This window comes from Arvicola amphibius, chromosome 3 (assembly GCF_903992535.2).
Source record: "Arvicola amphibius chromosome 3, mArvAmp1.2, whole genome shotgun sequence".
Classification (NCBI taxonomy): Eukaryota; Metazoa; Chordata; class Mammalia; order Rodentia; family Cricetidae; genus Arvicola; species Arvicola amphibius.
Genome location: NC_052049.1, coordinates 171,391,737 through 171,402,278, shown reverse-complemented (window position 1 = coordinate 171,402,278; position 10,542 = coordinate 171,391,737). Strand labels below are relative to the sequence as shown.

General features: G+C 48.2%; 1 protein-coding gene across 1 annotated transcript; it reads left to right on the top strand.

Annotated features, from left to right (window-relative positions):
* Positions 1 to 7,442: 7,442 nt before the first annotated feature.
* Positions 7,443 to 10,004, top strand: LOC119809737 (U8 snoRNA-decapping enzyme). The gene is made up of 3 exons (XM_038322808.2): positions 7,443 to 7,612; positions 7,693 to 7,962; positions 8,748 to 10,004. Exons 1-3 carry the CDS (start codon positions 7,475 to 7,477, stop codon positions 8,925 to 8,927), a joined length of 588 nt encoding a protein of 195 aa, XP_038178736.1. The 5' UTR covers positions 7,443 to 7,474; the 3' UTR covers positions 8,928 to 10,004.
* The last annotated feature ends 538 nt before the right edge of the window (positions 10,005 to 10,542 follow it).

Below are 10,542 nucleotides of genomic sequence, written 5' to 3'. Positions count from 1 at the left end.
AAGGATTACTTTCAACATGAATTTTGTTGGAAGCATTCAAACTTTGACTGCATTTTTAAAAAGTGCACAAAACTTTTGTAAAGTGGATTGGTTTGTCCACTGACGGTTTGTATTCTGGAGACTTAGTCCTCACTGTGGCAGTTTTGAAAGAGAACCTTTAAGAAGTGGAATGATTAGGTCACTGGAAGAATGAGGCAGAGAAAGGCAAGTCAGGTCAAAGGTCACACCCAGAAGAGGTTATAATGAGGGACAATAGTGACCAGTTCCTCTCACTAATACGGGGACGGAGAGCGGTTAACTTTTGGCAGCTGGATGTGGAAAGGGTGCAGTGCGGTGGGATTAAAAGAAAGGGGTGTTTGGTTACAGAGAACCCGGGAGATCTTAGAGAGTCCAGGTCCAACTGAGGACATGGGATGGCTGGTCACAGCCAAGGGTACTGCTGTAGAGATTCGGGGGTAATGGGGAGGTGGACGGGAAATGAGCAGTTGAGGGAATAATGAGATCAGGAACTGACATGTTAGAGAGGTCAGGTGAACCAGGCGATATCCTCAGTCACCAAGAGGAGGCACAGACACAATTTGGCCGCAGAAGGGGAAAATGGCCACGCCAAGACATGCCCTCCCAGAACAGGATCTCTTGAAGGAAGGAGGGTGGACAGAGGCCTGGAAGATTAATGCAGGGTCATGTGGACTCTAGCAGGGCCCAACTCTTGGCCTTTCGAATATGGGGTAGATGATCAAAAGCAGCTCTAGCATTCCTGCCTAGAAGGTTCAATTGCTCTGTCTTATCCTCTGATCTAATCCAGGTCTAAGGGTCACATGTCATCTGGAAACTCCCAGGTGGCTGGCTAGTCAAAGGGAAGGGACCCGTGTGTGTGTGTGTGTGTGTGTGTGTGTGTGTGTGTGTGTGTGTGTGTGTGTATCTTGCCAGGGACCCAGCCTGTGCCAAGTACATCTAGGTTGACACTACAGGACCTCAGCCACTTCTGAAAAGGACGTAAGGACGTGAGGATCCTTGGGTAAGGACATAACCACCAGCTGCCTCCCAGCTCAGGTTATGGTTCTGCAAGGAACACTGAATCCAGAACCCATCCTTGGAGATTGCTAATGATTATTTTTCCAGTTCCCATGATGCTCTGCTGTGGCAAGGTTAAATGTTCTCCTAACCATGCTCCCGGACCTCCTTGGGTGGCTTCAGTTCCACTTTTTCTTGTGTGACACTGACTTAGTTTCTGCATTCTCTGGTACTGGTGAGGGGTGGGTGTCTATAACTCCCCTGCCTTCTCTAAGAAGCAGCTCAATCTGCCCACTGGGTACGGTTCAGGCTGGAGGCTGTCCGTTCCACTCGGGGAGAATAAGACCACTGCCACAACTTCTGAGCGGGACTGGAAAGAAGCTTCATTAAACACTGGCCAGGATCTTACCTGGGACTCCCAGAGAACAGTGGTGAACTACACAACTCAGGAGCTGATAAAGGCAAAATCCACAAGGCTACGTGCTTCCCACTGTAGTCTAATCAGGGGCAAGCGAACAGCCTGATGTACTTCTGGCCTACTCACCTCCTGCATCCTGTGCAGTTGGAACAACCAAGCTTGTCTACAGAGGTAAAATTCCATGGCTTTGTTACCTCACATGAACAGCTCCCGGGATCCCAGGAAGTTGTCTGTCCCTGGGCAAGTGGGGCTTACAGCTTAGAGGTGTTTCTGTTTTATAGCTCTCCTAAATGCAGTAACAAACGTCAAATATAACTTTAGCTATCACAGAGGCCATGAGGATAAGGCAGAGGAACCCACCCCCACCCCAAACATATCCTCCTCTCAACTGTTATAAAAATCAAAACCAAAAAACCTCGCCCTTCCTCTCAGCAGTGAGCTTCCCTTTGGGTATTCACCTGTTGCTTTTTTACAGTGTATTTCAATAAAATCTCTCTTTGTCTGCTGGTGTCTTGGTGAATTCTTTTACCACCCACGTCACCAACCTTCCATGTGACATTTCTCACAGTAGTATTCACCACAAGGTTCTCATTATTTTATTGTTTGTTCAGTTTTGAATCCAAATGTCACCCAAGTCCAGTTGCTTTGTGAAACCCAACCACTCAGGACCAGACGGTGTCTTGATAAAAGGGCCTAGAAATTCTTTTACAGCACACAGAAGCATAGCACTAGAGACTTCCTGGTCTCTAGAATGAGGGAAATTAAAATTTTAATTGTTCAGATGTTGAGGGGGGAGTTAACAAGGCATTATCCTCATGGTCCAACTGCCAAGATCCTGTGGGCGGAGGGACCTCTCCTTGTCTTGTTGAGTAACAGGTTGCTTTAGTTGGTTTTTCTTGAGCCCAGTCATTTGTGCAAGGTTCTCTGAGTTGTTAGGAATTAGACTCCAGATATCTGTGTGAGGCATAGGTCATTACAGGTCAGGTTCCTAATAAACATAGTTTAACTGGAAATATAATTGTTGGCAATTTTGTTTCCATAGGTAAGGGTTGGATGCATGATATATAGATGGTAGCCATAAACTAGACCAGATCCTGGAATGTGTTCTCTGATTATCCAACAGCGGGGTGATCAGGTAATGTAAATTAGACTTCAAACTCAGTGTTTTTAAATTAACATTGGAAAAAGAAATCTCTGTTTGCATGGAGACTTCAGTGAGAGAGTCGGGATCCTGTGACACTAAGAAAGCTTGGGGACAGCAGAGCTAGGCAGGGTACTTGCTGCTCCTTGTTTGGTTGGGGTATAGGCAGACAGTTATGGCGCCTGCATGGTCATCATTCTGGGGCTTAAGTCAAAGATTCAACATAAAATTAAGAATAAAGAGACTATTTTCTCCGTGGCCCAAGGCTGTAAGTTGTCTGGCTTCTCTCATTTCTGCTCCTTTCCATCCTCAGGCAGTGTTACTAAATTTAGCATATCTCATCATTTTTCCCTTCCTGGCTTCAGTTGATCTGTCTACTCAATCTTTCATGGTAAGATCTGCCTCCGTATCTGATTCTTCCATGTCATTCAGTTATGACAGAAGCTAGGTCGATCATCCTGTAAACATCCCTTAACCAGTATCTTCAGCAGGTGCCCTCCTGGTTTTTCAGAAATAAAATTAATTTTAGCCAATTTATATATTCACAGAAAAATTGGGAGACTAGTACAGCACATTCCCATATAGGTCATTCAGTTTCCCCATTAATATCTTAAATTAGTATAGTACACGTCTTAACACAATGAGCCAGTTTTGAAGCCTTATTATTCACCAAAGTGGTATTCAGATTCCCTTGTCTGGTGTCTTTGCTCCTGGATGCTCTTTTTTATATTCCACAGGCAGTGGAAATTTCCATTTTTATTTCATGATTGCTTTAAAAATCCCATGCTGAAATTCTACTCCTGTGTTGGTGTTTGGGGGTGGGGTCTTTTGGGAGGGGACCAGATCTGAACACTGGAACCTTCACGAATAACACTAGGGACCTTACAGGAGACTACAAGTTGGTCTATGAATCAAGAACTGGAACCTCACTAGACACCAAGTCTGCCAGCCCCTTCATCTTAGGCTCCCATGACTCCAGAACTGTGAGAAATAAGTTTTGGTTGTCCATAAGCCATCCAGTCTAGGCCATTTTGATCCTGCAACTCCAAAGAGCTAAGATTACGCCTTGACAGTTTTTTTTTTGCTGGTCAACTACGTAATGACCTCCCTCTGCTGAGACTGTCTGGGTGCTTCCCTCGCACTTCAGGCCAGAACTCTCTCTTTTGATGGGGAAGGCCGCAGGCATAAAGAGCGGTGCTCACCACTTCACCTAGGTTGCCCTCTGTCACTGTGGCACACCCATGCAAACTCTGCTCTTGGTTGTCAGGCCATTGTTGGTCAAGGTCTCCCAAAGCTGCAAGTTGCTCTGTGACTCTCCTTTCTTTATACTTCTGCTCATGGGAAGGAAGTCACTATTGAGCTGTGCTCTATGTGAGAACAAAATAGCTTTGGAAATGACCTCTAATTTCTCCACGTGGAGGATTCTTTGCCTACATGTATTCCGTATCAGTACAGGTGTATGGATATTGATTTTCTACTTTGCAATATAAATAAATAAACAAGCCAAAAGTGAAGCTGCTTTAATTTGTTGCTCAAGTTGTTTCTGCTTTGGAAACTCAGCAGTGGCGGTGACTTCCTTTCTTTTATATGTCAACAGTGTGGGGTTTCTTCTGACGTTTTTGCTCTTCTTTTTTGGGGGGTGGTGGTGGTGGTGAGCTTCTTTCCTGACATTACAAGATGGCTAATGTTCACTGCACATTCACTGAGAATCTTTCTGGCCTCACACTGGAATTTTTCTAAGAAGCACTGTAGTGTTACTTCATTTGTATTTTAATAAATAAAGCTTGCCTGAAGGCCAGAGAGTAAAACAGCCTCATTGGTCAGCCTTACAGTCTAGTCAGCGGTGACACCTTTAATCCCAGTAACCACACTAGTTGCCATAGAAACCGGGCGGTAGTGGTGCCTGCCTTTAATCCCAGCCCTAGAGAGGAATGTAAGACCGGAGGAGACAGCTCTCACACACAGTCTCATTCTGAGAATTCCTGGAGGCAGGATCACCATTTCGGACTGAGGTAGAGGTAAGAGACAGTGGCTGGCTCTTTTGCTCTTCTGACCTTCAGGTTGAACTCCAATATCTGTCTCTGGGTTTTCATTAATCGTGCTACAGAGCATTGCTTTCCTTTGTTGGGATATGATGTTATAAGCAACATCTGGGCCCAAAATGAGTTGTTATCCTCAGGAATCATTGCCTCCGTGGTCCTCTCAACTCACAGAACAACAACAAAGTAAGGTGTTTGTTAATCCTTGAGTGTAGACATTCCCACAAATGCTTCTATGTTTGATGCCTGTAGGCTTACACAGGCCAAACATAAACTTACAAACTCATATCAAGCTTTAACCTGTTATTATAATCATAATGCTATCTTCGGGATGTTTTGGAGGTAGTCTTTTGAGTTATTATAGATTGGACCAAGATTCACACTTCATTTTATAGTAGTGGTAATAATCATAAACCAGCTGTAAGAATCTTAAACACCGTAATTCTTAACACTCTGCTTGCATGAGGCTCTGGGTTAACTTCCTACAACATTGTAACCCTGAGAGAAGTCCATTTTCTTTTTTAAATGGAGGGGAAATGTGTAATTTATTTCTCTGTCTTCTAAAAAATTATCATATGGGGCCCCTATTATCTTCCAAGAATAGCCATGGTGTTACTTTTTGATTCTATGGACCGTTATCCACATGGAACAGCTCTGGGCATATGGCTCAGTCTCCCTCCAGCACCGACGACTGTGGAAGCTGCTTCTGTGTGGCAGGGTAGAGGATGGGAATGCAGAGTCAGGACAGATGCAAAGCATCTCTGAAAGACACCATGCCCGAGTTTGTTCTCCTGTTGCTATAATAAACACTCTCATCAAAAGCAACTTGCAGAGGGAAGGGCTCATTTGGATTATATGGTCCCAGGTTACAGTCCGCCACTGAGAGAAGTCAGGACAGAAAGTCAGGAAGAAACCACAGAGGACGACAAAGCTGCTTCTTCATCTCGGTGGTTTCGCAACTGATGTGATTTTTAAAGCCAGGTTGGGAAGAATCTCCAACCAATAAAATGCCTATCTTAACAAGCATGAAGATCTGAGTCAGGATCGCCGACACCGACACATAAACTGGGAGTGGTGGACATCCTGTAACCCTGAAACTGGTGTGGGAAGATCCCCAGTGCGCACTGACCAGCCATTCTAGATAACTAGTGAGCTCAGCGTTCAGCATTAGACACTTTCTCAAAAATAAGGGAGAGTGCAGTAGAGGAAGACACACAGCATTGACTTCTGGCCTCTATGCACATGTGAACATGTACCTTCATGTCTTGTGCACACACACACACAAATAATTCCACATACCTACACTAACACACACACACACGCAAACAACAGCAACAAAAACCCACCATGTCCCCCTTAATACCCCATGAAAATTTTCTTGCAGTTGGTCTGGGGTATGATCCTGGGACTGGAAGTTGTCAAAAGGGTTTTATAGGCCTTTTGCCAGGTGACCCTAATGTTTAAGCAGGGCTATTTGCCAGTCCCTTGAACTTTAGCCAGAGGATGGCAATTGTGTGACACTCATTACCTCACCATGACAGCTATCTCAGTAAATGGCATCTCTGAATCCTGCTGCTCAGGAGACTAAGAAAAGATGTCCCCAGGCACCCTTGCTGCTGCCCCTCTTCTGAGGATGCTGGCCTCAACCTTTGACAGAAGACACAGCACTGAGCTTCAACCCTCAACTCCAAGAACAGCTGCATTTACTTGTCCGGCTCTGGGGCCTGAGGGGGACCTTCCATCTCCCCATCCTAGCCTGATACCATCCCCAGTTAACAGATCGGTATCTGGGAACCTGAGGGAGCTGAGTGGCTTCCACTAAAATCGCGGATCTGAATCTGGGTGAGTTCTGAGCTCTACAATGAACTGGCAACCCAGGCTATGACTTGAAACTCAGACCTTCTTCAAAGCCATCTCTTCCCTTCCTTAAACACACACAGGTTCTTGGTATATGGACTAATCTTCGGGGGAGGGGGGTCACCTTGCTGAAGCCAAGGCTCCTGAACCCCAGGTTGTCAGCATTAGGCTCTATATATTCCCTACTTTCCCATTCTTCTTCAGAAATTAAAGATCTGAGGGCATTTGAACTTACTGCCAAACTCCGGGGGTGGGGCGGTGCCCTACCTCTGACCCTCCCCCACCCTGCGCCCCGGGACACACACACTCTACTCTGTGCTGTTGTCATATCCACAGTCAGCCGCCTCCCCCCCTCCGCCCCCATCTAACTGTAACCGGTGGTATATCCATACACCGCTTTCCCTGTATCAGGCTCCACACCACTGCCCAGAGCCCATGGCCAAGGCCGTCGCTCATTGTAACCACACCTATCATTGGCCTCTTCCCTTCCCTTCCCCAAAGTGTTATCACCCAGGACATAATCTGTCCTGGCGCTGACCCCTGCTCCCCCTGTATATTCAGTCAGTCCCCACATTTCCACCGCTGGACACTTGTTACACCCGTCTCTCCTTTTCCCCCTTTGCCCTAGGGCAGGCATAGTCTCAGAAGCCAGACTAAGTCCCTTCTATCTCTAGTTTCCACGAGAACCCAAAGGCAATTTCCTGAACACTGCATCGTTCCTTCAGCTGCCGGGACTCCTGAGTGAGTAAATTTCTGCTCAGGCTCCAAAGCCTGCTCCTCCTAGCCCTCCAGATAGCCTGTATCTACCTAGCTTCAGCACCAGAGGCTCAGCTTCAAGCCTAACCTAAGGGCCAATCCTGAGGAGGCTTTCAGTTTCTCCGAAAGCCCTAAGGTATCTTCTCGGCTCAGTCTGAGAGCCCCATTCTGATTGGCTGCTGCCTGGTCTCGCGAAGCTCCGCCCCGAGGAGTTGTCCTCTGCGGGAACCCGGAAGTGCGAGCCTGGAGATGGCGGGGGATCGGAAAGTGGAGCTCAGCGAGGCCCTGGCGCTGGGTCCGGGCTGGCGCCACGCCTGCCACGCGCTGCTCTACGCGCCCGACCCCCGCAAGCTGTTCGGCCGCTTCCCGTTGCGCTTTGCCGTGCTGGTGAGAACGCGGCGTGCCGGCCTGCTCCCCGCCCCGCTGCCCGCGCGTCCCGGCCAACCATCGTCCTTCTCCTCCCCCAGATGCAGATGCGCTTCGACGGGCGCCTAGGCTTCCCCGGCGGCTTCGTGGACGCCCAGGACAGCAGCCTGGAGGACGGGCTGAACCGTGAACTGCGCGAGGAGCTGGGCGACGCGGTGGCCGCCTTCCGCGTGGAGCGCTCCGACTACCGGAGCTCACACCTCGTGGACGGACAGCGCGTGGTGGCCCATTTCTATGCTAAGCGCCTGACGCCGGAGCAGTTGCAGGCGGTGGAAGCCAGGGCACCTCAAGCCAAGGACCACGGGCTGGAGGTGGGACCAGCCTGGGACCCCCTCCATAGCCTGCCTGCCCTCTCCCAAGTCTCTCACCGAAGAAAGCCACTGGGTGGAGGAGATTTTGACCAGGCACTCTCTCAAGTGGCATGAACTAGTTGGGATCGTGGTCATTTCCAGGCTGGATAACACCACCAACTTGGTCTCCCTTAGTAACTTTTGCAGAGAGATTTCTAGAACACACACGCAAGGCTTTCTTCTGCTCCCTATGCTACCTAATACTCATGACACTCCAAACCCGTGACCTTGGGCCCTTATTTTCCTTTAGCAGGAGGTGTGCCAGTGATCCTAGTGCTAGGGAAAGGTGTGTGTGTAGGTGACTGTCCAACTGCGGGTGGGGACAATATTGAAACAGGTTACCATGCGCACTTTGGCAGTGTGTAGACCGAACAGTCTCTCGGAATCAATCACTGGTTGAGTGAGGAGCTCAGAGGGAGATTTGGGTATTTGCCTTTTTCTTGATCACCCAAGTGACACCTAGACTGTTGTGTAAGTTCTGTGATTGGAACTACTGCTACAGCCATGCCTGGCCCCTGGCAGCAGTAGCCAGCGAGGATGATGGAGAAGATGGAGCAGGATTAGCATGGGTGGAGCTCAGTACCCAGCATGGGTCATTTGTAAGCTTTCCTGAGGTGGGATTATTGGGCCCAGTTCTATCTGGCTGTTAGGCTAGATCTCCACTCCGGAGAGCTCTGTTCCATGGTAGGTAAGGGAATGTGTTGAGATACTTGAAGTTCCACATGTTGCCTGTCTGCTTTTCGTAGGTGCTGGGCCTGGTGCGGGTGCCTCTGTACATCCTTCGTGATGGTGTGGGAGGCCTGCCCACCTTCCTGGAGAATTCCTTCATTGGTGCTGCCCGGGAACAGCTACTAGAAGCCCTTCAGGACTTGGAACTTGTGAATCCTGGCACTATTGCAAACTTCAAGAACCCAGCTTCTAAGTAGAAGATGCTTGCCATGGAAGCCAAGATGAGGGCTTTGGTATAAGGGAAGGAGGGAGGGAGGGAGAGGCAAATGCTTTCTCTTTGGGGGCTGAGAGGTGAAAGTTGATACAAGATTAAAGGCAGAGGTGTGTTTTCAACAGAGGACCTTGTCTGATGACATTAGGAATCAAAGGCCTTGGTTGTATCTGAGTGCCCCCTTATACATGGAAGCTCCAGGTATGCACATGTGCAATCTGTGATCACACACAGCTGGCACACTCTCATCTGTCCAGTTTAACCGTGATGTGGCATCAGGCACAGCCACTCCTTCCTGGTAAATGGTGGTAGGGTTTGGGTTCTTTTCCACCTGCTGCAAGGGCTGCGGTCCAGGATCCAGCCCAGCCATTCTTGTTAGGGAAGCAGAGGAGGGGGTTTCTCTCTGAGAATGGCCATGGGGTCAGGAGGGGGTGGGGGGTTACCTGAGGCCCGAGCAAAGCTGTGGCTTTCAGAAAGTTGGGTAAGGCCCTAACCAGCCCTGCACTCTTCTTCCCCAACTGCTGAGGGTTGGCACATGGCAAGGGATTCTTGGGCTGAACCTAGGCCTGAGACTCCAGTCCTGATGCCTCTCTTCCAGTATGTTCATCTTTCAGCTCCCTTTGTTTCTGTCTAGCCTGCCCTGCCAAAAAGAGTCATCCAAAAAGGCAGGCTGGGGCTCTATTCCCTCCAGTTCTTTCAACAGATATGGGTTAATTAACCCCTGCTCGGTGGCAGGTATGGCAACCGAAATAGAGGCCCAATACTCTTGTCCTCCAGACTTCTGAGTGAGGAGTAGGCACACCGCATCATACATAAATAGCACTACATGATAAATATTATAATCCTTGTCTGGCACGTGGTGTTCGGGAACCCTTTAACTCTGTCATGTCAAACTTACCCGCATGATACATGGTTTGTGGTGTTGTGTCCCAATAAAGAACTGATGAAAAAGCAGGTGTTGGACTAGACCATAGCTCCATGACTGCTCTACTTGGAAAGCTAGGTTACTGCTTGTGGTGCCGGTGTGTGCACATGTTTACAAGGGAATAAATGATGGAACGGCTGTGGTTCTGTTGACATTCTTTTACTTGGGTTGGTCCTGAATGGCCCTGGTAGAGAACATTAGGCAGAAAGAAGAGAGGGATAATCACAAAGAAATCTGGAAAGAAGTGTCTAAAAGGGCATGTGTGAAGGGCCTGCAGTGGGAAGAATCTTGTCGGAACATCCGCAGGAAGTACTTCTTAATCGCGATCCTGCAACATGTTTCACAGTCAAGTAACTTACTTATTTCAAGACCATTCCTGTGACAGATGTGGATCTTTTCAAAATTCTCAATGGGGGCTGGGGATATAGCTCATGTAGCTTTGCCTAGCATGCATGCAACCCCGCGTCTAAACCCTGGCATTACATAAATAACACCTGTAACCCCAGTGCTCAGGCAGGAGGATCAGAAATTCAAGATCATTCTTGGCTACAAGGTCAGCCTTCAGTCTGTGACAACCTGCCAAGACAACAAAGGTCTAGATAGTATTGAACTTATAGATAAGGCCTGTCAAGAGAATTCAAGGTATCTTCATTCATAGATCTGACACCTTAGTAGA

Coding starts and splice junctions, on each gene's coding strand:
- LOC119809737 (XM_038322808.2), top strand. CDS start 7,475: ATGGCGGGGGATCGGAAAGTGGAGCTCAGCGAGGCCCTGGCGCTGGGT. Junction 7,613..7,692: donor CGTTGCGCTTTGCCGTGCTG/GTGAGAACGCGG, acceptor CTCCTCCCCCAG/ATGCAGATGCGCTTCGACGG. Junction 7,963..8,747: donor CCAAGGACCACGGGCTGGAG/GTGGGACCAGCC, acceptor TGCTTTTCGTAG/GTGCTGGGCCTGGTGCGGGT.